The sequence below is a fragment of the Marmota monax genome, unplaced genomic scaffold (assembly GCF_021218885.2).
Source record: "Marmota monax isolate L192 unplaced genomic scaffold, Marmota_monax_Labrador192_F-V1.1 WCK01_AAM20220418_F8-fsc00012, whole genome shotgun sequence".
NCBI classification, from domain to species: domain Eukaryota; kingdom Metazoa; phylum Chordata; class Mammalia; order Rodentia; family Sciuridae; genus Marmota; species Marmota monax.
In genome coordinates, this window is record NW_026695227.1 from 33677066 (window position 1) to 33703159 (window position 26094).

The following is a 26094-nucleotide window of genomic DNA, read 5'->3' on the forward strand; positions in this document are numbered from 1 at the left end:
CAGAGTGTGGGGCGCGGCCCGGTGAGCCGGGTACCGAGCGCTGGGCCGGGTCTAATAAACCCGGTATCAGGAGCACGGGAGAGGAGACGTGGCGGCGCAGACCTGGGAGTCCTGGGCTGAGGGGGGCTGGTCAAGGGGTGGCTTCTGCTCGGAGCAGGGCGGAGCGGGGAGAGCGGGACGGGGCGGGGCAGGTTAGGTCGTCTGCTCGCACAAGCTTTGCATTTCCTGAACGCTCATTCTGTGCCATATGTGATGCTAAACGCTTTAACAGGAATGCCTCTTTAATCTACTTAGCACCCTTATTAAATAAATTTTGCTTTTATCTCCTTTTTACGCATTAGGAGGCATAGGCTGGCCTCCGTAGCCCTTGTGCTTAATTGTTACCATGTGCTTTATTCTTTTTCAAGCTCCATTTCGTGTCACGTTCGTTCATTCTGAAAAGGACATTCCATTCCGGGACGAGAGAACTTAAGATGCAAAAAGGACAGTAGCATGAAACCCAATGCTGTTCAGGAGCCGAGGGGTTTGATAGGAATAAATGAAAGGTCGGATCGGAATATGAAAGGAGGAAGAACAGTAACATTTATTGAAAACCTTATTGCCATTGTGGGGAGTTCGCACTCTTGAAGGAGGACTTCGCACTCTTGAAGGAGGACTTCGCCTGTTTCCTGCTATCACCAAATCTTTTTTTCCATACAGAAAGATTTCTCCTTCCTCTGTAGCACCTTATTTATTTACACTTATAAGAGTCTTATTTCGATTGCGTAGACCTATCTCTGCTCCTTCAGACCTCAGATCTATTTCAATCTTGTCCTAACTAAATACTCTAAAGTGTTGAATCCAAAAGGATAGAGCCTTTCACATATCATACACAAACAGTGGCCACTTGGCATAATGAAAATGGATGACAGAAAAAGGGTGAATAGAAAACAGGGAAACTTGGATTAGAGCTTCAGTTCTGTGTGACGGAAAGGTCACGGTCTTGTTCTCATCCACAAACAAGAATTATTGAAGCATGTGTCTTCTTAGCTCCATTCTTGCCGCTGGGGTACACAGTCTTGAATGGCTACCCTACTCAATCCAACTCATCTCCAGCTCCTGGGTCCTGCATCAATTCTCCTCCACTCCTCTTTCTGAGTTAGGAAAATACATCTAGTTTTGTCCCAAGAGCGTGTGACATGTGAGTGGCTGCCAGAGTCCTATCCATCCCACATGGGTCTCCTTTCATAAACTACCTAGCTAACTAGGTCCTGACATGGAGGGAATTGGCAAAAGAAGTTGTTTCCAGAATGGCTGATGGCACTAGGAATTTCCTCATCTTCAAATTCCAAATATAGGACTGGTCCATTGGTATTTTCAGGACCTAATTGGTAATTTGTGCTTGGCATCTACATGTAATTGATTAAATAGCCTTACTGAGGTATAACTGACAAACAATAACCCATACATTTTTTTTTAGAGAATTTTAATATTTTTTTTTAGTTTTCGGCGGACACAACATCTTTGTTTTTGTATGTGGTGCTGAGGATCGAATCTGGCCGCACGCATGCCAGGAGAGTGCACTACCGCTTGAGCCACCTCCCCAGCCCAGCCATACATATTTAAGGTGTACAATTATTATGGTGTATATACACCCATGAATATGGCTCCACAATCACAATAGTGACTATATCATCAGTTCCAAAAGTTTCTTCATGCTCCTTTATGATGCTTCCCTTCCACCCCATCTCTAGGACACCACTCACCTGCTTTTTTGATAGCAGTTTATTTACATTCTCTAAAATGTTGTATATAAGAGGAATTATACGTAAGTGGTATTTGGAGTGTGTGTCTGACTTCTTAGTGTAATTATCTTGAGATTCATCCATGTTTCTTGCACCAATAGTTTATTCCTTTTATTGCAGAATAGTATGCCATTGTTTGGATATATCACAATTTGTTTATCCATTCATCTGTTGATGAACATTTGGTTGTTTCCAGGTTTGGGCTATTACAAATAAAGGTATTATATTGAGCTGAGGTTGTGGCTCAGTGGTAGAACACTCGCCTAGCAGTGCAAGGCCTTGGGTTCCATCCTCAGCACCATGTAACAATAAATGAATAAAATAAAGGTATTGTGTCCAGCTGCAACTAAAAAATAAATATTAAAAAAATAAACAAAGCTATTATAAATATTTATATACAATATTCTTTGTACAGACATGTATTAGCTTTCAGTTACTGTAACAATATAAGTCAACTTAAAAAAAGGAAAGGTTTATTTTGGCTCAGTTTTGAAGATTTCATTCAATAACTGACTGGTCCCATTGCTTTGGGACTGCGGAAACACAGTCCATCATGGTGAGCAGAGGAGGCCTGCTCACCTCATGACCTAGCATTAAAGAGGCATAAAGGAAGGCAACCCTCTCTTTGGACCCCTTCTTGCAGGAGCTCCACTTCCTATTTCTTAAATAAATCCTCTTACTTTGCTCTTAAATGAAAAAAAAAAAGAGGGAAAAAGGAGGGGACTAAGTTACCAATACCCCCTTCAAGAGCACATCCCCATGTAACTGAGACATTTCTAAATAGGCTTCAACTTTAAAGGGGTCACATGTCACCTCCCAATAGATTCAGAGGCTGGTAACAAGTACTTAGCACATAAGCCTTTGGGGCTACTTTTCCAAACAGCAGAACATGTGTTTCATTCTCTCTGGGGCCTATATCTGGGAATGATTGCCTGGATTACCCAATAGAAGCATGGCTAACTTTAAAAAAATTATATATAGTTTTTAGTTGATAGACCTTTATTTTATTCATTTATTTATATGTGGTGCTGAGAATGTAACCCAGTGCCTCACACATGCTAGGCAGGCACTCTTCCACTGAGCCACAACCCTAGCCCCATGGCTAACTTTTTGAGAAGCTTCCAAATTTGTTTTTCAAAGTGGTTGCACCATTTTAAATTCATATAAGTACTGTATCAGTATTTGGGTTTTTTTTTTATACCTTTATTTTATTTATTTATCTTTATGTGGTGCTGAGGATCGAACCCAGGGCCTTACATGTGCTAGGTGAGTGCTCTACCGCCGAGCCACAATCCCAGCCCCCTGTATCAGTATTTTAGGTGTTGCACATCCTTGCCCATACTTGGCTGTGGTCATTCCTTTAATTTTAGCGGTGTGTGTGTGTGTGTGTGTGTGTGTGTTTATGTGTGTATGTGTAGTAATGCGGATTGATTCCAGGGGTATTTACTTTACCACTGAGGTACATTCTCAGCCCTTTTTTTTTTTTTTTTTTTGAGACAGGGTCTCACTTAGTTGTTCAAGCTAACCTACAGTGTAGCTGGTTAACGGTGTCATTCAAAGAGCAGAAGTTCTTAATTGTAAAGATGGTATGACTTATCAAGTTTTATCTTATGGATCATGTTTTGGTGTTATGTTTTAAAAAATGTAGCCAGTAGCAATGGCACACACCTGTAATCCCAGTGACTTGGGAGACTGAGGCAGGAGGATTCCAAGTTTGAAGCCAGCTTCAGCAACTTAGCAAGGCCCTAAGCAACTTAGAGAGACACTGTCTCAAAAAGGGCTGGGGATGCAGCTCAGAGGTAAAGTGCCCCTGAATTTAATTCCCAGCACCAAAAAAAAAAAAAAAGTATGTTTTAGGTTTTAATTTGTCTATAATTCATTTAAAATGTTTTTTAATTTTAAACGATTTTACACTTGCAAAAATATTACATGGAGTTCCATATGCCCTTCACCTAATATTCTTGAATATCAACATTTTATGTAACCATAGTGCAATCATTGAAACTAATATATTAATGTTGGTACAATTATTTATACACCCTATTCAAATGTCACCAATTTTTCAATTAATGTCTTTTTTCTTTCACAGGATTCAATCCAGGATTCCACATTACATTTACTTATACCTCTTTATTCCCCTCAGTTTAGAATAGTTTTTTAGTTTGTATTATTCTTTTTTTCTTTTTTCTACTGGGGATCGAACCCAGGGACACTCTACCACTGAGCCACATCCCCAGCCCTTTTTATGTTTTGTTATGAGACAGGGTCTCACTAAGTTGCTGAGATTGGCCTCAAACTTCTGATCCTCTTGCCTCAGTCTCTTCAGAGATTACAGGCATGACACACCACAGTTAGCTATTTTTATTTTGTGTGTGTGTGTCTTAAATTTCTAGTTAGATTGTAAGTGATTTGAGAATATCCCCCCATACCTTTTTTTTTTCTAGACCCCCAGCTTCCAGTGCATCCAAAATCCTTCTGGAAGGATTTTGGAATTGACACAAGTAAATATTAGCCTTTTTTGGTGAGAGCAAAGGCAGTCCCAGGAGAGGGGGTTGAGAGGTAAATCCCAACTACTCAAGAGGCTAAGGCAGGAGGATCACAAATCTGAAGCCAGCCTTGATAACTTAGTGCTTAGTGAGCTCATGTCTCAAAATTAAAAAATAAAAAGGGCAGGGAATGCAGCTCAGTGGTAGAGCACCCCTAGTACCACCAAAAAAAAAAAAAAAAAAAAAAAGTGGGGGGGAGTAATTATTTAGCCTGACTTTTGAAGAAACAAAAACTATATATCTCATACCCTGAAGATTTAGAAATAAATAAGACAGGGCCTTGGCTTTCAAAATTGTAGTCTAGGGCTGGGATTTGGTTCAGTGTAGAGTACCCACTTAGCATGTGAGAGGCCTTGTGCTCTATCCCCACCACCCCCACCCACCACACCCACAAAAAGAACAAACATCAGACAAAATAAAACTGAGAAATATCATACAAAACAACTGACCTATACTCTTATTTTTAAAATATCTTTTTAGTTGTAGATGTACACAATACCTTTATTTTATTTGTTTATTTTTATGTAGTGCTGGGGAATGAACCCAGAGCCTCATGCATGTGTTAGGCAAGTGTTCTACCACTGAGCCACAACCCCGGGTCCTATTTGTTTATTTTTATGTGGTGCTGAGAATAGAACCCAGTGCCTCACACATGCAAGGCAAGCACTCTACCATTGAGGTACAGCCCTAGCCCATGACCTAAACTGAATAGCCTGGCATGGTGACACACTATGGTATCACCTATAATTACATGGTGACCACTTGTAATCCCAAAGACTTGCAAGGTTGAGGCAGGAGAATTACAAGTTCAAGGCCAGCCTCAGCAATTTAGTGAGGCCCGAGGCAACTTGATGAAGACTTGCCTCAAAATAAAAAAAATTTTAAAAGGCTGGGGAGGTTGTGGATCAGTGGTACAGCCCTTGCCTAGCATGTGTGAGGCACTGGGATCAATTCTCAACATCACATATAAATAAATTAATAAAATAAAGATACATCATCATTTAAAAAAAAATTTAAAGGGGGGGGGGCCAGGGATGTGGTTCAGTGGTTTGGCGCCCCTGAGTTCAATCCCTGGTACCAAAAAAAAAAAAATGGAGGGCTGGGAATACAGTAGCAGAACACTACTACTACTGCAAAAAAAAAAAAAGGTAATAAGAAATAAGAAATATAAAATAGCAACACAATAATATGGATGAATTCAGAGGAAGTTAAGACTTCTGTTGGCCCCTGTCTGCAAGGAGACTTGTGAGACCCCCAGCATAGCTGGACATACAACTCTGGATATTCATACTGGAAGGATGGAGGAAAGGAGAAGTGCAGTGCCGTGAGCTATTCTGGGTTGTGCAATCCTGCTTAGACTGTAGGGAGAGACCAAGGGGGCAGTGGGAACCAAAAGCAGGGAGAATGGGCAGGAGGGCAGATGAGGAAGGAGTGGTGGATGTTAGAAATTAGCAGGGTGCCGGGATTGCTAGGCAAGATAAACTACCAGTGAGAAGTACAAATATCCCAAAAGGCACATTGGGACCCTGCAAGTAACCATTTCTCCCCCCTGTTCAACTTCCTATAGATTTTTCCATCTCATTCAGGAGCAACAAGCGGAAATCCAGGAGAAAGACCCTAGAAAGAAACACATGCAGAACAAAAGCAAAACAAAGCAAACCATGCTGGGTTCAGTGGCTCACAGCTATAATCCCAGATACTCTGGAGACTAAGGCAGGAGGATCTCAAATTCAAGGCCAGCCTTAGCAATTTAGTGAGGCCCTAAGCAACTTAGTGAGAACTTGTCTCAAAATAAAAAATAAAAAGGGGGGCTGGGGATGTGGCTCAAGTGGTAACGTGCTCGCCTAGCATGCGTGAGGCGCTGGGTTCGATTCTCAGCACCACATAAAAATAAAATAAAGATATTGTGTCCACCTAAAACTAAAAAATAAATATTTTTAAAAATTTTAAAAAATAAAAGGGACTGGGGGGGACTGGGGTTGTAGTTCAGTGGTAGAGCGCTTGCCTAGCATGTGTGAGGCACTGGGTTCCATCCTCAGCACAACATAAAAATAAAGGCATGTGTGTGTGTGTGTGTGTGTGTGTGTGTATGGCGGGGGCAAGGACTGAGGATGTACTTCAGTGGTGGAGCACTGGCCTAGCAGGCACAAGAAAAAGAAAAGAATGGGGGCCTGGATTCAATCCCCAGTACCACCAAAAAAGAAACAAAAGACTGATAAGAGTTTAGGCCCAGGAGCCAAGTTCCCCACCCTGGGGTCAGAGCTTGGGAGTAGGAGGTCACAGAGCCCTAGGTGGAGGAGAGCTGTTACCCACCCCTTCTCTTCCCCGACTGTCCAATCTGCCCTGAGTATCTCAGGGCAACGGGAAAACACTACTTCCCAAATGCAGATGCTAGGATCCCAGAGTGTCCCTGGAAGGCGGGGCTGCAAATGAGGCTCTTTTTATATTGTATTTGTCCCAAAGTTCAGAAAGTCCTTGCTGAAACTCTTGCTTGGGGGCCCAGAATTTAAACTTAGTCACTGCCTGAAGTCCTTGTTTTAGGAAAGATTGAGTTGGTTGTTGCATAACCCAGAGCTGGGCGGGTATGGGTTGCAGAAGGAAACATTTCCTCTTCCTTTATCCTGTGATGCTGGAGTGCTAGGGGTTGGCCAGGCACTGCCTGGGGAAGGAAGGGCTGGTCAGGAGCAGCTAAGACAGACCAGCCGGAAAAGGGCAGGCAAGTGTCTGGATGCAAACACTCAGACCCTCTCCAAAGCCTCCTGGGCACAAAAGCATAACCTGAGAAATCTAGAAACCCCATTGCATGCTTGTGAGGAGGAGGACAGGTTTAGGGAAAGGAGAGAAATGAAGAAGGATAACCTAAAGAGTTGGGAGGTGGGGTGGGGTATGCTCTCTGTCCACTGTCCCCCAAGAACATCCAGAATATGAGTTCATCTAAATTTGCCCACACACTCCAGAGTTTCAACTGGATAATACCCCCTTTCCCTAACTCCCAGGTGTTTGGCTAATTTTCACTTTGAACACTCAGCCCCTTTTCAGTCCTTCTAGACTCAACGTGTCTACTCCACAATGCTAGGGTTTCCTGCAGCTTACTCCAGGTGTATTCCTCTCCACCTTTTCCCCATTTTATCCCTAGCTCCCCAGAACCCCTTCTATCATCTTACCCCAGTCCTGCTCTCTCTAAACCTATTCTACCCATAGACACTACTCAGGGAGACTTACTCTTCCCCTTCCCCAATTTTGCTTTTCCTCTCCTCTCTTTGGGTCTCTTCCGTCAGTAGTAGGTTCTCCCAACACCCCATGATCCATCATCTCCATCTTCTTTCTTTGCATTTGTCCCCATGCCTCTCATGACTCCACCCCCGCCCCCCCCCCCCCGTCCCTTGTCGGTTCGTTTTTTAAGCCCCCCATCTTCTCACTCCAAACAGGAGACCCCACGTGCCTTTCATACTCCTACACATACACACAAACTGGATTTCAGGTTTGCCCCTCATCTCACTCCAGTCCTTCCCTTCTTCCACTCCTCCCCACCCTCCAGTCCCTCCAGCCAGCTGTACAGCTCCCAAATTCCGGGCGAGATTCCCAGGAACAAAGCAAGAAAAATCAGAGCAATTTGGGAAGTAAACAGAAACTGGGAAGGGAGCGGGGAGAGAAGAGTGGGGAGGACCCAGGTGGTGGTGGGGGGGGGCTCTCCAGTCCCACCCAGTTTAGGGAAAGCCTCTGCCTTCTCCCCCACCCCCCTTCACCTGGCTCTTAAAGGGCCGGCCCCTGACCGACGGCTACTTAAGGCAGAGGGGCGGCAACGGGCAGAGCTGCTCTACGACTGCTCTGGAAGGAGTGGACGGGGCAAAAATCCTGACGATGACCCCCCACAGGCTGCTGCCACCGCTGCTGCTGCTAACTCTACTGCTTGTTGCCCGCCCAACAGGCGCCTTGGCGCAGTGCCCAGGCTGCGGGCAGGGGATGCAGGCGGGATGTCCTGGGGGCTGCGTGCAAGAGGATGAGGGACCGCCGGCGGAGGGCTGTGAAGAAACCGGGGGCTGTCTCAGGAGAGAGGGGCAGCAGTGTGGGGTCTACACTCCTAACTGCGCCGCGGGACTACAGTGCCAGCCGCACAAGGACGAGGAGGCGCCTTTGCGGGCGTTGCTGCTGGGCCGGGGCCGCTGCAGCCCTGCCCGGGCAGCCGCTGGTGAGTCCGCGCTCCGCCCCTGCCCCGCCCACCTGAGACCCGCACTTCTCCCCGCGCGGATCTAGAGATGCGGCGAACAGCCCTGCGAGCCTGTAGATCCTTGCCAGTGCTGCTTCTTCCTCCCTGACCTTAGGAAAGGGGCACACTCTGGGGGTAAGGGGCAAGTGCAGGGAACAGAAGGCTGAGGTGTGGCTAGGGGATCTGGGAATATAGTAGGAAAATGAACTCTTAACTTTCCTTTTTTGCTCCTTCTATTTATTCTCCCTTGAGGGAAAGGGCTGGGGAGGAGGATAGAGGGTTTTAGAGCCGTCCCACGGGCCCCAGCTCCTTCAACCCTGGATGCCCAAGCTGGAGACAGGACCCAGCTTCCTTCCTTTCGGAGGAGGGAAGGGAACCCCAGACACCCAAATTCTGCACATTGAGCAATAGTTGCTTTCCTCCTAATGCCGGAGTTGGAAGCACCTGAACTTGAGGTCTAGAGGAGAAGATGACCAGAGCTGTACCAGACTACACCGGGAGAGTGGGTAGGCCCTGGAGAGCCTGGGGAGGAAGAAGGCGGTGGGAAAAGAGGGAATTTGCCAAACCATGCTTATGATTTAAACTTGCTCGAAACCCTCCACTCGAGCTCTCCACCCAGCCCTACCCCAGGGAAGAGCAAAGGAGGCTGAGTCATTGGGTGGGTGGGACCAAAGTGAGTCAGCTCTCAAAAGATGGGGGGCAACAGGGAGATGGGAGGAAGCAGGAAATGCAAGTGCCCCCATCCCAGAGCATCTGAGTTCCTGATTTATTTCATGGGAGGGATGAGAAATGAAACTGGAGTCTCTTTCAATCCCAAGTGCCTGAGTCCAGGCTTCCAGAGGTCCTCCTGGAAGGGGCGATTAGAGTGGGTCAAAGAAGGCAGTTTGAGGTACTAAATGCTGGGTCTTAAAAAGATAGGGTAACCAGAGGAAGAAGGGTTAGAGTCGGATTGGGTCGCTGGTAGTGAAAGCAGATGAGAGCTTGTCCCTGGGCATGGAGAGGGAAAGACCATCCCTGCATTCCTTCCAATATCTAATTTTATTTATAGCTGGGGCAAATTTCAAGCAGTGCATTCTCCCTTCCCTGCCTTAATCTAGGATTATTTCTTACCTTTTTCTATTCCTGGACGCTCCACAGGAGCACCTCTCTCATCAGAAACTTTTTCTAGAGTAAGAGCAACCCACAGGTTGGAAACCCCTCATTCCTTGTACCTTTGTAACTTTCTTCACATCATGGCTAAGGGCTGAATCCACATGCTCCTGGGACTAATAAGGTTGAGCTGAACTGAGCCACAGGGGAACAGAAGGGAGAGGTATCCACTGCAGTGCCCCCAAAGAAATCACATGTCAAACTTGGGCGGGGTAGGTTGAGTCACAGCAGGGTCACAGCCAGGACATACATTCCATTTGGGTCCCTGTTGATCCCCTCCTACATCATTGCTTTCCTGCCCCATCTTCCTGTCTTGGTGCACCCCCTTGTGGCTTCTGTTGGAACAGCCAGGTCTTTTCACCTATAGCTTAAAAGCCTCAAAAAAACCAGTAGTGAAAAATTTGTTTTGTTTTTTTTTTGGTGTTTGTTTGTTTTTCAAAATGCCTCTTCTTTATAAGCCTTAAAATTACTCTGGGGGCTGGGATTGTGGCTCAGCGGTAGACCTCTCGCATAGCACGGGCGGGACCCGGGTTCGATCCTCAGCATCACATAAAAATAAAAGCATTGTGTTGTGTCCATCTACACCTAAAAAATTAAAAAATAATAATAATAAAATAAAATTAAAAATTACTCTGGGAGCCGGGCACAGTGGCACATGCCTGTAATTCCAGTGGCTGGGGATGCTGAGGCAGGAGGATTGCAAGTTAAAAGCTAGCCTTAGCAAGATCAAGGTGCTAAGCAACTCAGTGAAACCCTGTCTCTAGATTCATATTCTTTTTTGTGTGTGTGGTGCTGGGAATTGAACCAGGGCCTTAGTGAATGCAAGGCAAGCACTCTACCAGCTGAGCTACATCCCAAGCCCGAAACCCTGTCTCTAAATAAAATACAAAAAATAGGGCTGGGGTTGTGGCTCAGTGGTCAAGTGCCCCTGAGTTCAATCCCTGGTACAAAAAAAAAAAAAAAAAAAAAATTACCCTGGGAAGCCAGGTGCAGTGGCATACACCTATAATCCCATTGACTTTAGGGGTTGAGTTGAGACAGAAAAAAATCACAAGTTCAAAGCCAGCCTCAGCAATTTAGCAAGGCCCTAAGCAACTTAGCAATACCCTGTCTCAAAATGAAAAATAAAAGGTTGGGGTTGTAGCTTAGTGGTAGAGCACTTGCCTCACACGGGTAAGGCCCTGGGTTTGATTCCCAGTTCCATGTTAAATAAATAAATAAACAAATAAAAGATATTGTGTCAATCTACAACTAAAAAATATTTTTAAAAAATGAAAAATAGGGGCTGGGGATGTGGCTCAAGCGGTAGAGCACTCGCCTGGCATGCGTGCGGCCCGGGTTCGATCTTCAGCACCCCATACAAACAAAGATGTTGTGTCCGCCGAAAACTAAAAAATAAATATTAAAATTCTCTCTTTCTCTCTGTCTCTCTGTCTCTCTCTCTCTCTCTTTAAAAAAACATGAAAAATAAAAACGGGTGGGGATGTGACTCAGTAGTTGAGCACTCCTAGGTTTAATCACCGGCCCCAAAATAAATAAATACATAAATAAATAAAATTACTTTGGGGATATAATGTCAGGAAAAGTAATATAACTGTTTTCAGAGAAAGAAACTGGCTAGGATGAGGCAGAGGAACCAGCTTCTAACCTCCCATGGTTTTTTCTCCTACACCTTAAGGCCCTCTGTTCCTTCGTTCCAGTGGATAGGGGTGGACAGGACTCTTCTCTGCATGGCACCTAGCTGATCTTTTGCCTCTTTGTTCTTTCTGTGGCCATAGAGAATCCGAAGGAGAGTAAACCCCAAGGAGGCACCACTCATCCACAGGACGTGAACCGCAGAGACCACCAGAAGAATCCAGGGACCTCCACCACTCCCGCTCGGCACAATCCTGGGGGTGTCCAAGAAACTGAGATGGTAGGAGCAGGAGAGGTGGGGAACCCTGGAGACTTCTATCTCAGACTGCTTCTGGCAGCTTGGATAAGTCTCCAGTGTTGGTCTGGGGGATCCTGGCTTGTGGGGCCCTGAGCCACCGCTCTCCCTCCCCTAGGGCCCCTGCCGCAGACACCTGGACTCAGTGCTACAGCAACTCCAGACTGAGGTCTTCAGAGGGTCTCACACCCTCTATGTACCAAATTGTGACCATCGAGGCTTCTATCGGAAGCGGCAGGTAAGATGAGGCCTTTCCTCCCCAGTACAAGGAATGGGGAGGGGCACTTACAGAGTTGCCTAAATAAGACACTGTCCCTGCCTATCAGGATTTCCAACTTTAGCACCCACACAAACATAAAGAATAATTAGGGCTGAGGATTGTGCTTCAGTGGTAGAGCTCTTGCCCAGCATGCACAAGGTCCTGGATTTAATCCCCAGCACTGAAGAAAAAAAAAGAATATCTAACTATACATTGTGGTAGAGGACTTAAAGTCCCCAAGGAGTGGCCTCTCAGTAGCTCTCAAACTTGAGGCCCAGAATCATCTGGAAGGCTTGGGAACACAGATGGCTAAGCCCTACCTGCAGAGTCCGGACTCAGTAGGTCTGGGGTAGGGTCTGAGAATTTATATATCTAATACATACCCTAGTGCTATTGGTGCTGTTGGTTTGGGAGTCATACTTGAAAACTATTTTCTGTCCTAGCAGAATGGGCACAACTTAGTGGGTGAAGAGGGGGAAGGGAAACCAGGGCCCTACTGTCCTGAGGAACCTGAGGTATTTCTGAATACTCAGGCTGAAGAGTTCCTTCCCACCTCAGGCCTCACCCTTCATCTGTGTGCCTCTCTCCCCAGTGTCGTTCCTCCCAGGGACAGCGCCGAGGCCCCTGCTGGTGTGTGGATCGGATGGGCCAGCCTCTACCCGGGTCTCCAGATGGCAATGGAAGCTCCCTCTGTCACACAGGGGGGAGTGGCTAAAGCAGGGTGGGGAGCAGCAGGGCCAGTGGCAGGAGCGTGGGGCTGTCATCTTGGGTTATTAAGTGATAAGTAACTCAGGGGCTTTGAGTCCCACCATACACCTTCAGGCCCTGTGTCATTGTCACCCTCACTCCTGGGTCCTGTTTCACATCTAGTTGAAATAATTGTTGGTATCAGCCTGGGAGGTTAATAAAGCTGTGTTGGGGGTCTCAGGCCTGTGTCTCTGTGTCCACCTCTCACTGTTCTAAAGCCCCAGGCCCTGTCTCCCACAGCAGCCCACTCATACCATGTCCCCCTTCCCTATGTACTATCTTCAGTTCCTCGCACTGCACTTGGGAGGACTTGCAGGACACAGCAAGTAGCACCGCATGGCGCTGTCAAGCCTCCTTCAGCTCTCCACTGGGAGGTAGAGAGAAGGGAGACACTGAAATCATGGCCTCCATCAGAGGTCGTGACCTAATTTCCAACAATGATCTTTGGACATGGGGGAGGGGAAGGATTAATAGTTAATCCCCAACAGGAACTCATCAAAGAAAAATTCTCAAAACACCCATTTGTTACTACAAAAAGAGGAAGGAAAATATTTATTGAGCCCATTTCCATGGATCAGGACTGAGCTGTGTGATTTTGACTTGGACTACTTATTTTGGGCTTCCAATAACCTCGTGAGATAGGGAGTTTTTGCCTCCATTTTTCAAAGGAAGCTTAAATTTTTTGTGTCATTTGCCTGGAATTACAGGGCTAGTAAATAATAGAGAGAAGTTTACATCTGGTTCTTCAGTGTCAAGTAAAAACTTGTTTGGTTTCCCTTCTGCCTGTTAACCCAAGCAGGTGTAGGACAGAGCTGACAATCAGGGGCCCTAGCACCCAACATTTCCTAGAGGTGGTCATGCGTACCACCCCCCCATCAGAATATTATTGCCCACCTCATCTCACGGTCTCAGGAGGCTGAATGCACTGTTACAGGAAGATGTTTTTAACTCCTCCCTGACCTTCAAGCCTGTGGGAGAATGACTGGAAAGCAAACTGTGATAAGTGATAAGCCTCAGAGAGGCAAAGTCCCCCTTCCAGCCTCATACAGAGCCAACACTCCCGTGGGAGGGATAGCAGGTTTGGAGCTGAGTGACTGGGTGGTGGTGTTGGGGGGATGAGGCCCTCTCGGTGACAGCCAGCAGGGCAGAACTGGCCCTGAGAAGCCCTGTCTTGAGATAACCTATTGTGTCCTGGAGGTTCCCTCCACCTGAAAGGACTTTAGCCTCTGGAGCTGCCAGCTGAGCTGAGTGGGACAAGAGCTCGGCAGGCGGGCTGTGAAGGAAAGGAGGGAGCACAGGCCACAGCCACTTGCTGCCCACTCAGACTGGCATATGGAACCAATGGGGACTCATTTGCGGAGGAGAGAAGGGCTGGGAGGGGAACCGGAGGAGCGACCCTCTGGAGAAGGTGAGCCACCCTCAGGGAGGGCACAAAGCTCAGGGGTGGGGATGCACTGTTGTGCGGGGCCTCCTACCGGCTAACTTCAACCCTTCCCCTTGTCCTGGGAGGAAGGGAAGGCAGATGCTGGTGTCTGTCCCACACGGCTCAGCCTAGATGTGGAGGAGAAAAGGGGCATTCAGAAAGGTGGCCTTCTCATGTCTTTCTGACCCTTTAACCAGAGAGGATAATGGAATAGCTTCGTATTCCCTGGGGCCCCTGTTTCCAATAATGTCATCATATCCCTCTTGCCAATGGCCTCTTCATCTACAAAAATAACTTCCTCTTCTAGTTGCCCCACCAGAGATACTAGATAGTGACTGATTGGGCAGAGGGGAGGCTGCTAAGCTACAGAGGTGTTTCCTGTACAAAGAATACCCCTGGGTCTACAGAACCCTAACTCCTCCCCCTTGAGTGTTCCCTTTGACCCCCTCCTCCTAGGAAACACTGAGACGCACAGAGCCCCAGACTTGGTGCAATGGACCCGACATATGGAGGTGAGGGACCTCAGAGACCTGGGGTCAAGATGGACAGGTCCTTGGGGTGGCAGGAGGCAAGGAAGGGTGAGGACTGGCTTGGTGATAAAGATGATTTGTTCTCAAGTACAAAGTTCAGATTAGAGCCCAGCACAGTGACTCATACCTGTAGTCCCAGTGACTTGGGAGGCTGAGGCAGGAGGATTACAAGTTTGAGGCCAGCTGGGCAACTTAGTGAGACTCTGTCTCAAAAACTTAAAAGGGCTTAGTGGTAGAGTGCCCCTGTGTTTAATCCCCAGTACTTCAAACAACAAACATTAGGTTGGAATTAAGGGTTAAGATGGCAGACTTTGAAATACGTTCTCCAGGATGGGACAAAAGTCAGCATATAGAGTATTAGTGAGGTTAGAGGTCAGAGGTAAGCAAATAAGGATCAGAAATGACCTGGTAGAAATTCAGACCCAGGAAGTGGGAGGAGCATTGCTCCTCTGGTCATTCCCTTTTTTGGGGGAAAGGGGGATACCAGGGATTGAACTCAGGGGCACTCAGTCACTGAGCCACAACCCCAGGCCTATTTTGTATTTTATTTAGAGACAAGGTCTCATTGAGTTGCTTAGTGCCTCACCATTATTGAGGCTGGCTTTGAACTCGTGATCATCCTGCCTCAGCCTCCTGAGCCACTGGGATTACAGGAGTGTGCTACCCCGCCCTGCTCTGTGGTCATTCTTGATTCTCACTGATGTCACAGGAAGCCAGGAGGCAAATGGCTGGGGAATCTCTGGGCATGGCTTGTCATCTTTCTACCCCTATCACTTGGCATAGAGAGAAGCTAGGTAAATGTCTGGTAAGTGGAAAGAAATCCGGCTGGCTGGAGGAACAGTGGACTTTTGTCCTGTAGGCAGTAAAGATGCAATTGTTGGAGCAAGCACAGGAAAAGCTGGTGGAGCTGCTGGATCGGGCCATATGGGAGGCCATACAATCCCACCCGCCACAAGACAGACCTCTGCCCTCCCCTCACCCAGCTCCCTTAAGCAAGTGAGTCTGAGGATCCAGAAAACTGGGGAATGACTGCAGGGTGCTCAGAAGGACCCTGAGCCACAAACTTGTACCTTTTGCCAGCTTTAGCATGGCCTTGACCTCAGGCTCCCCACTTCTCCCCCCATTGCCCTGACTCCCTGATACTAACCTCCACCTTCTCTGCCTTGCTCTGCCCTGATCCTGATTTTCACCTGATACTACCCTGGGCTCACACGTACTGACCTTCTGCATGAAGCTGTCCTCTGCCCACTGCCTTCTTCCTTTGGAGCCTGACCCTAACCAACTGTTTTAATTCAGGACCCAGAAGCCATCCTTTGGAAGACGGAAAGTTTTCGTTGTCCGCAAATCCTTGCTTGAGTAAGTCGGGGGGAAATAAGAATAGGAGGAAAAGAAAGAGCTTCAACTGGGGATCAAGGATACCTTGATTCTTATTCCTAGGCTCTAGGTGGTTTGTGGGGAGAATCGGAGAGGGTTTCTAAGGCTCAGTTCCCCCACTGTTTGGCCTGGATATGCTTGTAGAAGAAAGGAGACCTGGACGAGAAGTCTCAGCCATATCTCAGAACTTAGCTGGAAGTTCTGGATCAGTAGCCCCCATGTCCTTCTGTGTACAGTACTTGATCTAGTCCATATGACCCCGAGGGCTGTCCCACACTGACCTTAGGTCCCTGTCTCTCCAGTGAGCTGATGGAGGTGCAGCATTTCCGTACCATCTACCACATGTTTATTGCCGGCCTGTGTGTCTTCATCATTAGCACCCTGGCCATCGACTTCATTGATAAGGGCAGGTAGGCCCCCCTCCTGCCTGGGATAGGCATGTCAATCAGATCAGACCCTCTATCTCCCAGTACTCCATGTGCCCCTGACCCCAAAGGGCATATGCTTTGATTGAGGACATTCACCAGCCAATTTCTCACATAAAACACTTTTGTACTCCTGCCCTCCCTGGCCTTGGATGGCCCTTGGTCTCTCTTCCCAAGGCCAGACATTCTGGTGATACCATGCCCCCACTTTTTTTTTCTTTCTGTTTTTTGGGGGGTATCAGGGATTGAACTCAGGGGCACTTAACCACTGAGCCACATCCCCAGCCCTGGCTTTGAACTCATGATCCTGCTACCTCAGCCTTCTGAGCTACTGGAATTACAGGTGTGGCCACTGCATGCAGCTTCTCAATAGTAATCTTGCCTGGAGGCAGATGTAGGTGTGTGTTTATACATATACCCTCAAACACTCCTTTCCAAGTAGGTCTGTTCAAGTAACCTTCATCATCATGGAGTACCTACTGGCTCCCATGAGCCATTGCTGATCTTGTGGGGAAGACAGACGTGTGCAATGTCTTAGTTGTTTTTTCCACAGAGCATCCCCTCCCTATTCTGATGATGAGCCTCAGAGTGCTGCATATTCCTGGGGTCTGTATTTTCAAGACCTCCACCTTCCCCCTGACCTCACCTTAACTTGGGCTTAGGAAGCAGTAAAAGAAAGAGGACCAATTATGCTCACCTAGCATGCCCTGAGTTAGATCCCTGTGCCACAAATACACACAAACAAACTTCAAATACACTTTTTATTGTAAAGTGATAGTCCTTCTTGAGCATTTTTCATGCATGCGCGTGCACACACACACACATACACACACTTCAAAGAGATGTATGTTGTGGGAGTTTGTTTTATTATTTATTTAGTTAGTTTTAGTTGTTGACAGACCTTTATTTTATTTATTTATATGCGGTGCTGAGAATCGAACCCAGTGCCTCACACATGCCAAGCAAGTGTGCTACTGCTGAGCCATAGCCTCAGGCCTGTTGTGGGAGTTTTTATAAACTCTTGTTTTATATCTATTATTTTGCAATTTGTTTTTACACTGAACAACTTTCTTAGGGATTTTTCCATGTCAATCCACTGATTTTTAACGACTTCAGAGTATGGAGGTACCAGATTTTGTTCATTTAGTCCTTTATTAACAGATATTTAGATTGTTTCTCATTTTTCACCTTTATAAACCATATCCCTTCCCTCATCTCCCATGCTGAGGATGGAACCCAGGACCTCCTTCATGCTGGGTAAGGGCTCTACTGAGCCACATCCCAGCTCATAAACCATGTTCTGTTAACCTAGGGAAGCAACACACTGAACAACTTACATTCTTTTAGCATGGGTCTACAACTGCAGACACTCTAAAGAAACAAAACTATTGAAAATCAAAGTTGAATTCTAAATACCTCATACTATAACATTTGGGATATACAGAATACTGAACACCACAAAATTCACAAAGGCCTCCAAGAATCATTTAGAATCAAATCCATTCCATGGCTGGGTCTCCTGAGGCAATGCCCTGGCTAGATTTGCCAGGCAGCAGAGACATCTTGACCACCTTCCCTGATGGGGCATGCACAGCCTTCCCAAGACACCTCTGTTGCTGTGGTGGCACACACCTGTAATCCCAGCCAAGAGGGAGACTGAGCCAGGGCAATCACAAGTTCAAGGTCAGCCCGGGAAATTTAGTGAGATTCTGTTTCAAAATTTAAAAAAGTAGGGCTGGGGATGTGGCTCAAGCGGTAGCAAGCTCGCCTGGCATGCGTGCGGCCCGGGTTCGATCCTCAGCACCACATACAAACAAAGATGTTGTGTCCGCCGATAACTAAAAAATAAATATTAAAATTAAAAAAAAATTTTTAAAAAGTAAAAAGGGCTGGGGATGTAGCTCAGTGTAGGGCACTCGCCTAGTATGTTTAAGGCCTGGGTTCAATCCCCAGCACCAACCAACAAACAACAACAAAAGCTTATCCTCCAAGAGCTCTGACTCAAGAGCACGGGGATCAGGATGGGCTACACTTTTGTCTACAGTCTCTCCTTCCCCCAAGGCTGGTGCTGGAGTTTGATCTGCTGATCTTCAGCTTCGGACAGCTGCCCCTGGCGCTGGTGACGTGGGTCCCCATGTTCCTGGCCACTCTGCTGGCGCCCTACCAGGCCCTGCGGCTGTGGGCCAGGCCCAGGGCAGGGGGCGCCTGGATGCTGAGGGCGGTCCTGGGCTGTGTGCTGCTGGCTGCCCACGCTGCGGTGCTCTGTGTGCTCCCAATCCACGTGGCAGTGAAGCATGAGCTCCCGCCAGCCTCGCGTTGCATCCTAGTCTTTGAGCAGGTGAGGACAAGCCCCGCTGCTGTGCAAGCCCAGCGTGCAGGGGGAAGGGGTACAAGCCAAAAGCAGGGCCATTTCTGCAGAGGGTGAGCCTGGAAGAGGGGCGTGGCCCATGTGAAGGAGGCGTTTGATGGTGCTAGAGGACGCAGAGCTAGTTAATAGGGGCATAGTCAGCTAGGAGGATTTGTGGAATCCGCAGGCTCCGAACAAAAGTAAACTAAAGGGGCAAGGGGCAAACCACAGAGGCAGACTGATCTGTTTAGAGGACATATTTTTCTTTTTATCTGATAGTCCAACACGGAAGGCTTCTGGGAGGAAGGGGTAAAGTGGGACAGGAGAGGCTAGGGTGGGGTCTGCCTCGGTGGTAAATGAGAGCAGAGAGGTTAAGTGATTTGCTCAGAACCACAAGGCAACTTGACCTCCCTTTTACTCCACCCCAGGTCAGGCTCCTGATGAAAAGTTACTCCTTCCTGAGAGAGGCTGTGCCTGGGACCCTTCGTGCTAGAGGACGTGAGGCCTTTCTCTGACCTTGTCATGAACTTGGCCTTCTTGGCTGGTTGAAGGAAGCCAGCAGTTACAGGATGCTCATAAAACTCTGCGATCCCTAGCTGCTCTTGGCCAGCAGACACAGCTCTGGCCTCCAGCTGGGCTCTAAGGCCTTAGTCATTAGAGTTCTCAGGCCCCACCTCTGAGAGACCACACTTTGTTACCCAAGATTTCTGGAGTTTAGACCTGGCGTTGAGAACTTTCTATGAGAAAGTCAGTATAGAAGGGGAAGGAGACTGGGAACTTGTAGCTGCCAAATGCAGCTCTGGCCACAGCAGGTCCTGTGCTAGAAAATGGGGTGCCTGGAATGGAAGCAAAAAAGGGGGTATGAAATAGCAAATTCAGCTCCTGACCCCCTAACTACTCCTCCCTGCCTGAATCTGGACCCCATATCCAGCCTCTCACCCATCTACCCTGTGCTATGTGTCTCTCTATTCTCCAATCCCATCCCCTTCCCCAGCAGCCCATTCACCTCTGTTCTCTGCCTTCCCCCTCCTGATCCTTCTCATTCCTCCCCAGGTGAGGGCATCTGGGCCCCCAGTTTCTCCAGCTACCTCTACTTCCTTTTCTGCCCCACACTCATCTACCGGGAGACTTACCCCAGGTAAGACCCTGCAACCCCTCCCCAAGTGCCCAGGCCTATCAGGCACCTTGACCTTTAACTCATCTCTCACCCCGGGCACTGGCCACTTGCTCAGGAGGCATCCCATAATAAAGATGGGAAATAAATGGGAGGTAGACTAGCCCTTTTCCTTGTGCAACCTATCATTGACACTAGGATGATTAACTGTCCTGGTTTTCCCAGTTCCGTTCTGATTTTCATACTGAAAATTCTACACATCCCAGAAAACTCCCAATGTTTAGTCACCTTAGTTGAGACCCAAGCTATAACTTCACTTGATGTCATTGTTATGAAAAGTCTAAAATGTTCTAGACCCCTATACCCCCGGATAATCCACCCAGGCCTGAGCGACTGAGGGAGCTGCAGAGAGAGGGCCACAGGCCTGAGCAAGAAATGACACAAAAGGACAAGAAGCATATTATTCTTTTTGCTGCTACAGGACACCCAGCGTCAGGTGGAATTACGTGGCCAAGAACTTTGCCCAGGTCAGAAGATGGTAGAGAAGGGTGGCCAACTGTGATTCATGGTGGCTGGGGGAGACCTAGGGAGGAGGGAGAGGGTGGTACCAAGGGAAGAGAGAGGAGAGGCTGGGCCAGAGGTTCAATTCCAAGGCAAAGAGCCAGCTGCCAGCACCCCCTCATAGTGTATGTCCCCACTCTCTCTGTAGGCCCTGGGCTGTGTGCTCTATGCCTGCTTCATCCTGGGCCGCCTCTGTGTTCCTATCTTTGCCAACATGAGCCGGGAGCCCTTCAGCACGCGGGCCCTGCTGCTCTCTATCATGCATGCCACTCTGCCAGGTAAGTCATCCAGGGTGGGCAGGAGAAGGCTGGGCCCTGGAGAAGGCTTAGCAGGGAAGGCCTCGCTCTTTGCTTTCGCCAGATGCTCTCACATCTCTCCTGCCTGTCCATGCTCATTGCCATTGGCTCCATTCAGTCTCCTCAAGTGTCTCCCTACCCCCGCAATCTTTCCTCTCCTATCTGTGGACTGATGGATGCCCTGGTGAACTTCTGCATATACTCTCCCTTGCTTCAAAAATATCACTATTCTTGCACTAAATAAGCCCTGTTTTAGACTTTCTTTTTTTTTTCTTTTCTTTTTTTTTAGTTGTAGTTGGACACAATACCTTTATTTTATTTATTTTTATGTGGTACTGAGGATCAAACACAGTGCCTCACATGTGCTAGATGAGCGCTGTACCTTGAGCCACAACCCCAGCCCCTGTTTCAGACTTTCTTGTCAAAACAAAACAAGACAAAAAACCTGATTCCCATTGTTGGCATGAGATTTAAACCATTGGTCTGTTCAGCTTGGTGGCCCACCACGCTGTAATCCCAGCTACTCAGGAGGCTGAGGCAGGAGGATTACAACTTAGCAACTTGGCAAGACCTTTTCTTAAAATAAAAAAAAATAGAAAGGACTAAGGATATAGCTCAGTGGTAGCACGTTCCTGGTTTTAATCCCCAGTACCATAAAATAAATAAACAAACAAATAAACCTTTAGCCTGGCACTCAAGGCCCCTTCCCATGTGATCCTAGTCTTCCTTTATTTTATTTTATTTATTTTTTATTTTTTGATGTCTCACTATGTTACCCAGGTTGGTCTTGGATTCTTGGCTCAAGTGATCCTCCTGCCTCGGTCTCCCAAATAGCTGGGACTACAGACATCTCACGTCACCCTGCTAAGCCTATTCTTTTTCAGCCATCAATTATGGTGACCCACCCCTTGCTCTGCACTTCCAAGCACATCCATGGCCACCATACTTAGTTGCCATTACATTTGACCTTGATACATGGTTGGACATGTCTGTCTCTTTGTTTGTGTCTCTCCAACTACTCTGAGAACTCCCAAAGACCAGGGCTTTGAGAATCTTTTTTTTTTTTTTTTTGGTGGTGGTGCTGGGGATTGAACCCAGGGCCTTGTGGATGCGAGGCAAGCACTCTACCAACTGAGCTGTATCCCCAGACCTGCAAATCATTTTTGTATTCCCAACATCTGGCATGGAGTAGATGTCAAGAACATATTCATGAAAAAATGGGTGAATTAACAAATGCATGAATATGTGAAGTTAATGAATGCTTGGTAAGAGTTGGGCCCTGGTTGCTGGGCAGGGCGGCCTGGAGGTCCAGGCTTGTTGGACAGCAGCCCTTGTCCCCACTGCCAGGCATCTTCATGTTGCTGCTCATCTTCTTCGCCTTCCTGCACTGCTGGCTCAATGCTTTTGCAGAGATGCTGCGGTTTGGAGACAGGATGTTCTACAGGGTGGGTCCTGGACATGAGCTACCTGAAAACTGGAGGCAGGAAGAGTTAGGGAGGGTTGGGGTGATGATGGCGATTGGGTGTCACCTAGCTGTGCTATTAAGCTCCCACATAAGCAATGGAGTTTTTAGGTGTAAGAATGATGTGTCCTCTCCACTATCTGACCAGCCAGGGCTGGTTGATTTTGTGGGGATGGTACCATGGAATCTTCTTAAGATGGTGGGGTAGGAAAGAGGGCAGGAGGGAGCTGGGGTGACAGGGGAGAGAGTACAGGCAGAGGGGGCAGTGGGAAGGAGCTGGGGCCTGGGATGCTTATCTCCTTTCCCCACCGAACTCCACTCCCTCCCCAGGACTGGTGGAACTCAACATCCTTCTCCAACTACTACCGCACTTGGAACGTGGTGGTCCATGACTGGCTGTACAGCTACGTGTATCAGGATGGGCTGTGGGTACGGGCCCTGCAGACCCCTTCAGGTCCTATAGGAGAGGCTCTCCAGAGCACCCTCCCCCACCGTCCCGCTGCACCATCAGCTCCTTATCAAACCTGAGGGCCCTGGAGACAACCTTTCTCCATTTTACCCAACCCAATAGGCAGAAAGTCTTCCTTACAACCTAACTTCCTTCCTTCTTTACTCCTAATTTCACCCTCTCCACAAGATATTTCTTTCCTTCTTAGCCTTTGAAGGAACATGCGTAGAGCAATTTTCAGTTACCAAAAGTTTTCACATGCATTTCATTAGCACAGTTAATCCTGAAAAATAAGGACTATTATACCCCTTTTTAAAATTGCTGCCAAGGCCCAATAAGCTAATTCAATGCTGTTGAACAAGACTGACATTAATCCCTTTGGACCCCAGATCCCATATTCTTTCCATCACTCCACATTCCCTCCTGGCTTCCTTAAAAGGAGGCTCTTAGTGGAGGGGTGCAGGGAGACTCACTCCCCACTCCCCTTCTTGCTCTGCCAGCTCCTTGGTGGCCGGGGCCGAGGGGCAGCCATGCTGGGCGTGTTCCTGGTTTCTGCAGTGGTGCATGAGTACATCTTCTGCTTTGTCCTGGGATTCTTCTACCCTGTCATGCTGATGCTCTTCCTTGTCATTGGGGGTGAGCTTGGCCTCTGTGCCACTGGAGAGGAGGTCTTCCTCCTGCTTCTGGGGATCCCAGAAGCTGCTGGGTTTGCGGGTGGGTTGGGAAGGGACTTGGGAACAGGAAGGGAGGCCACAGGGGTGTCTTGAGGGATGTGGGAGAAGTTTTCTGGTTGGAGAGTATTTGAACAGGGGACATAGATGGAGACAAGGGGAAAAAACTGGGATGTGGTTGGAAGGTTCAGTGTGAGATCCAGGATATTGAGGTGGAAGCTGAGGAATCCTGGTTTCACATGAGTCACTTGAGATCTCCAAGAATTTCTGAAGCTGGGTTCAAGGTCTTCCCCAATGAGGCCTTCCTGCCCCACCACTTCCCAGTACCCTGGGATGGGGGGGAAGCCAGGGAGACAATGCACAGGGATCTGGAGTGACAACTTTTTCTCCTACACCAGGGCTACTGAACTTCACAATGAATGACAGGCACACGGGCCCCGCGTGGAATGTGTTGATGTGGACCTTACTCTTTCTGGGCCAGGGCATCCAAGTCAGCCTGTACTGCCAGGAATGGTATGCACGATGGCACTGTCCCCTGCCCCAGGTAAGAGAACACAACCCTCACCCAGCCACAGTGGTTCTCAATTCAACACCCAAAGTCAGGGGCCAGGGCCTGTGGTTCTCAAGGGGTCACCAGAAATGACTTCATTCACAATCTATCCTTTTCTGGTACAGACAACCTTCTGGGGGCTGCTGACACCTCGATCTTGGTCCTGCCATGCATAGAGGTCAGGACTCTTGCTCCACCCAGATGACACCATCAAGCACTTCTCTAGCTGCAAAGTCTGAGACTGGGGCTCCTCTCTACACCCTCATACCAGGCTCTGAGTCAGGGGACTTGCATGTAGGGTCTCACCAAGGAGTTGCAAGGACTTGGGTCTGTGGCCCTGCAGGCAGCTGAGCACAGATTCTGCCTAGGGGGAGACTCTTCAATACCCATTTCCATGAATTGGGCACAAGTTCCCCTCATAACTGATGGCTTGATAGACTTAGGGAGACTTGAGGGAACCTTACAGATTTGGTGCATGTGGAGGGACTCAGAGTAACAGGGGCCACCAAGATTTGAGAACGGTTTGGTTTTTGATTTTATATACTTCTCAAAACAACAATAAATTTTTTGTCTGCCTTTTTATCCATTCATGTGTTTATTTATTCATTCATCATTTGTTGAATTTTCACTTTTTGTGCCAGGCACTATTGAAGTGTTGTGTTTGCAGAAGAAAGACCTTGTTGCAGGAGAGACTGAGAATCTGAGGTGACACTCTGGCTTACCTCCTCTATGTCAACACCCCCAACCCCCACAAACCCTGACTCAACCCCTCTGCCACTTCTGCTCCTTCTCCAGTGCATGTGTCCATATCCCATTAATTCTTCCACTCCTGGCAACATCTGGCACACTCTTGAGAGTGCATACAGCCGGCCTCCTTTCCTTTAGCAGACCAGGAGAGGAACCTTCTGATAGACACGAGACAAGTCTTTTAATTTGAAGAGCCTGTTTTCACAACTATAAAATGGAAATCAAATTAGGGAATGGGCTGATTGTATGGGGACAGAAGTTCAAAACATTTGCATGCAAATATGCTCGAGAAACCAAGCCAGGCATGGTGGTGCACGCCTGTGATCCCAATGACTATGAAGGCTGAGGCAGAAGGATGGCAGGTTCCAGGCCAGCTTAGCAATTTAGCAAGGCCCTAAGCAACTTAGCGAGACCCTGTCTCAAAATAAAAAATAAAAAGGGCTGGGGGTGTAGCTTAGTGATAAAATGCCTCTGGGTTTAATCCTCAGCCACACACAAAGAAAAAAAAATTCCAGAAACAAGACTCTGTGGTCTATCTTCTCCACAGGGATTCTCCACCTATCCTGCTATCCTGGTTCTAGGGACTTCTGGGTGTGGAAGGGAGGGAACATTAACCCCAGGACGAGTGAGCAAGAACCGAAAAGCAGAGTCCCTAAGAGAGATGGAACACTGTTTTTGTTTTTGTTTTTCACATTTCAACAGTGTGTATGACAACTTTTCATGTCAAATATAGATCTAAAAAAATAAACAAATAAAATTAAAAAATGGTCCCAGCAGGGGCTGGAGTTGTAGCTCAGTGGTCAAAGCACATGTGTGAGGCACTGGGTTTGATCCTCAGCACCACATAAAAATAAATAAAATACAGGTATTGTGTCTATCTACAACTTGAAAAAAAATAATAATCCCAGTGGCTCAGGAGGCTGAGGCAGGAGGATCACGAGTTCAAAGCCAGCCTCAGCAATGGTGAGGCACTAAGCAATTCAGTGAAACCCTGTCTAAATAAAATACAAAATAGGGCTGGGGAAGTGGCTTAGTGGTCGAGTGCCCCTGAGTTCAATCCCTGGTACCCCCCCACCAAAAAAATTTAAAAATAGATATATTTCATCTTTTCTAATGACTCCATGATAATATATTGTATTATCTTCTATAATTAATTACATGTTTCAATTATTTACAATATTTGTTCTTAGAAACAATTCTCACATATACATACCTCACTGTACATTTTTTTTGGTGTGTGTGTGTGGTACTATGGATTGAACCCAGGAGTTCTGAATCAGCCCTTTTTAAAAACAGAGAGACAAGTTCTCACTGAATTGCTCAGGACTTCACAAAGTTTCTGGAGGCTGGCTTTGAACTCATGATTCTCCTGTCTGAGCCTCCCAAGCCTCTGGGATTACAGGCTTGTACCATTATGCCTGGCTCCTTATATTTTTTCTTAAGGGAATTTTCTAGCAGCAGAATTACTGGAACATTGAGCAAGCTAAATTAAAAAGTTGCTCACATTACCAAACTGCCCTCTAG

The 26094-nt window shown here is 47.4% G+C and overlaps 2 protein-coding genes across 4 annotated transcripts; both read left to right on the forward strand.

The window, feature by feature from the left end:
- The first annotated feature begins 7968 nt into the window (after window positions 1–7968).
- Igfbp6 (insulin like growth factor binding protein 6) lies at window positions 7969–12802 on the forward strand. Its single transcript, XM_046435647.2, has 4 exons — window positions 7969–8519; window positions 11465–11601; window positions 11735–11854; window positions 12468–12802. Exons 1-4 carry the CDS (start codon window positions 8192–8194, stop codon window positions 12588–12590), a joined length of 708 nt encoding a protein of 235 aa, XP_046291603.1. The 5' UTR covers window positions 7969–8191; the 3' UTR covers window positions 12591–12802.
- A 397-nt stretch (window positions 12803–13199) lies between these two features.
- On the forward strand, window positions 13200–24409 carry Soat2 (sterol O-acyltransferase 2). 3 transcript variants are annotated; one of them, XM_046435648.2, is made up of 15 exons: window positions 13204–14030; window positions 14502–14557; window positions 15435–15571; window positions 15872–15931; window positions 16252–16359; window positions 18436–18712; window positions 19150–19219; window positions 19775–19859; window positions 20317–20362; window positions 20545–20674; window positions 22040–22137; window positions 22485–22583; window positions 23103–23238; window positions 23672–23817; window positions 23949–24409. In XM_046435648.2, exons 1-15 carry the CDS (start codon window positions 13955–13957, stop codon window positions 23997–23999), a joined length of 1575 nt encoding a protein of 524 aa, XP_046291604.1. In that variant the 5' UTR covers window positions 13204–13954; the 3' UTR covers window positions 24000–24409. The 3 variants fall into 3 exon arrangements, with proteins under 3 accessions (XP_046291605.1, XP_046291606.1, XP_046291604.1); XM_046435649.2 differs by lacking the exon at window positions 16252–16359 and having other exon boundaries at window positions 13200–14030; XM_046435650.2 differs by lacking the exon at window positions 14502–14557 and having other exon boundaries at window positions 13201–14030.
- Window positions 24410–26094: the final 1685 nt, after the last annotated feature.

Bases quoted from the DNA above. Each gene is read 5' to 3' on its own strand.
- Soat2 (XM_046435648.2), top strand. From the start codon at position 13,955: ATGGAACCAATGGGGACTCATTTGCGGAGGAGAGAAGGGCTGGGAGGG. The intron at 16,360-18,435 runs GTAGGCCCCCCT...CCTTCCCCCAAG, and splicing joins GACTTCATTGATAAGGGCAG to GCTGGTGCTGGAGTTTGATC. The intron at 20,363-20,544 runs GTCAGAAGATGG...CTCTCTCTGTAG, and splicing joins TGGCCAAGAACTTTGCCCAG to GCCCTGGGCTGTGTGCTCTA.
- Igfbp6 (XM_046435647.2), top strand. From the start codon at position 8,192: ATGACCCCCCACAGGCTGCTGCCACCGCTGCTGCTGCTAACTCTACTG. The intron at 8,520-11,464 runs GTGAGTCCGCGC...CTGTGGCCATAG, and splicing joins CCCTGCCCGGGCAGCCGCTG to AGAATCCGAAGGAGAGTAAA. The intron at 11,855-12,467 runs GTAAGATGAGGC...CTCTCTCCCCAG, and splicing joins GCTTCTATCGGAAGCGGCAG to TGTCGTTCCTCCCAGGGACA.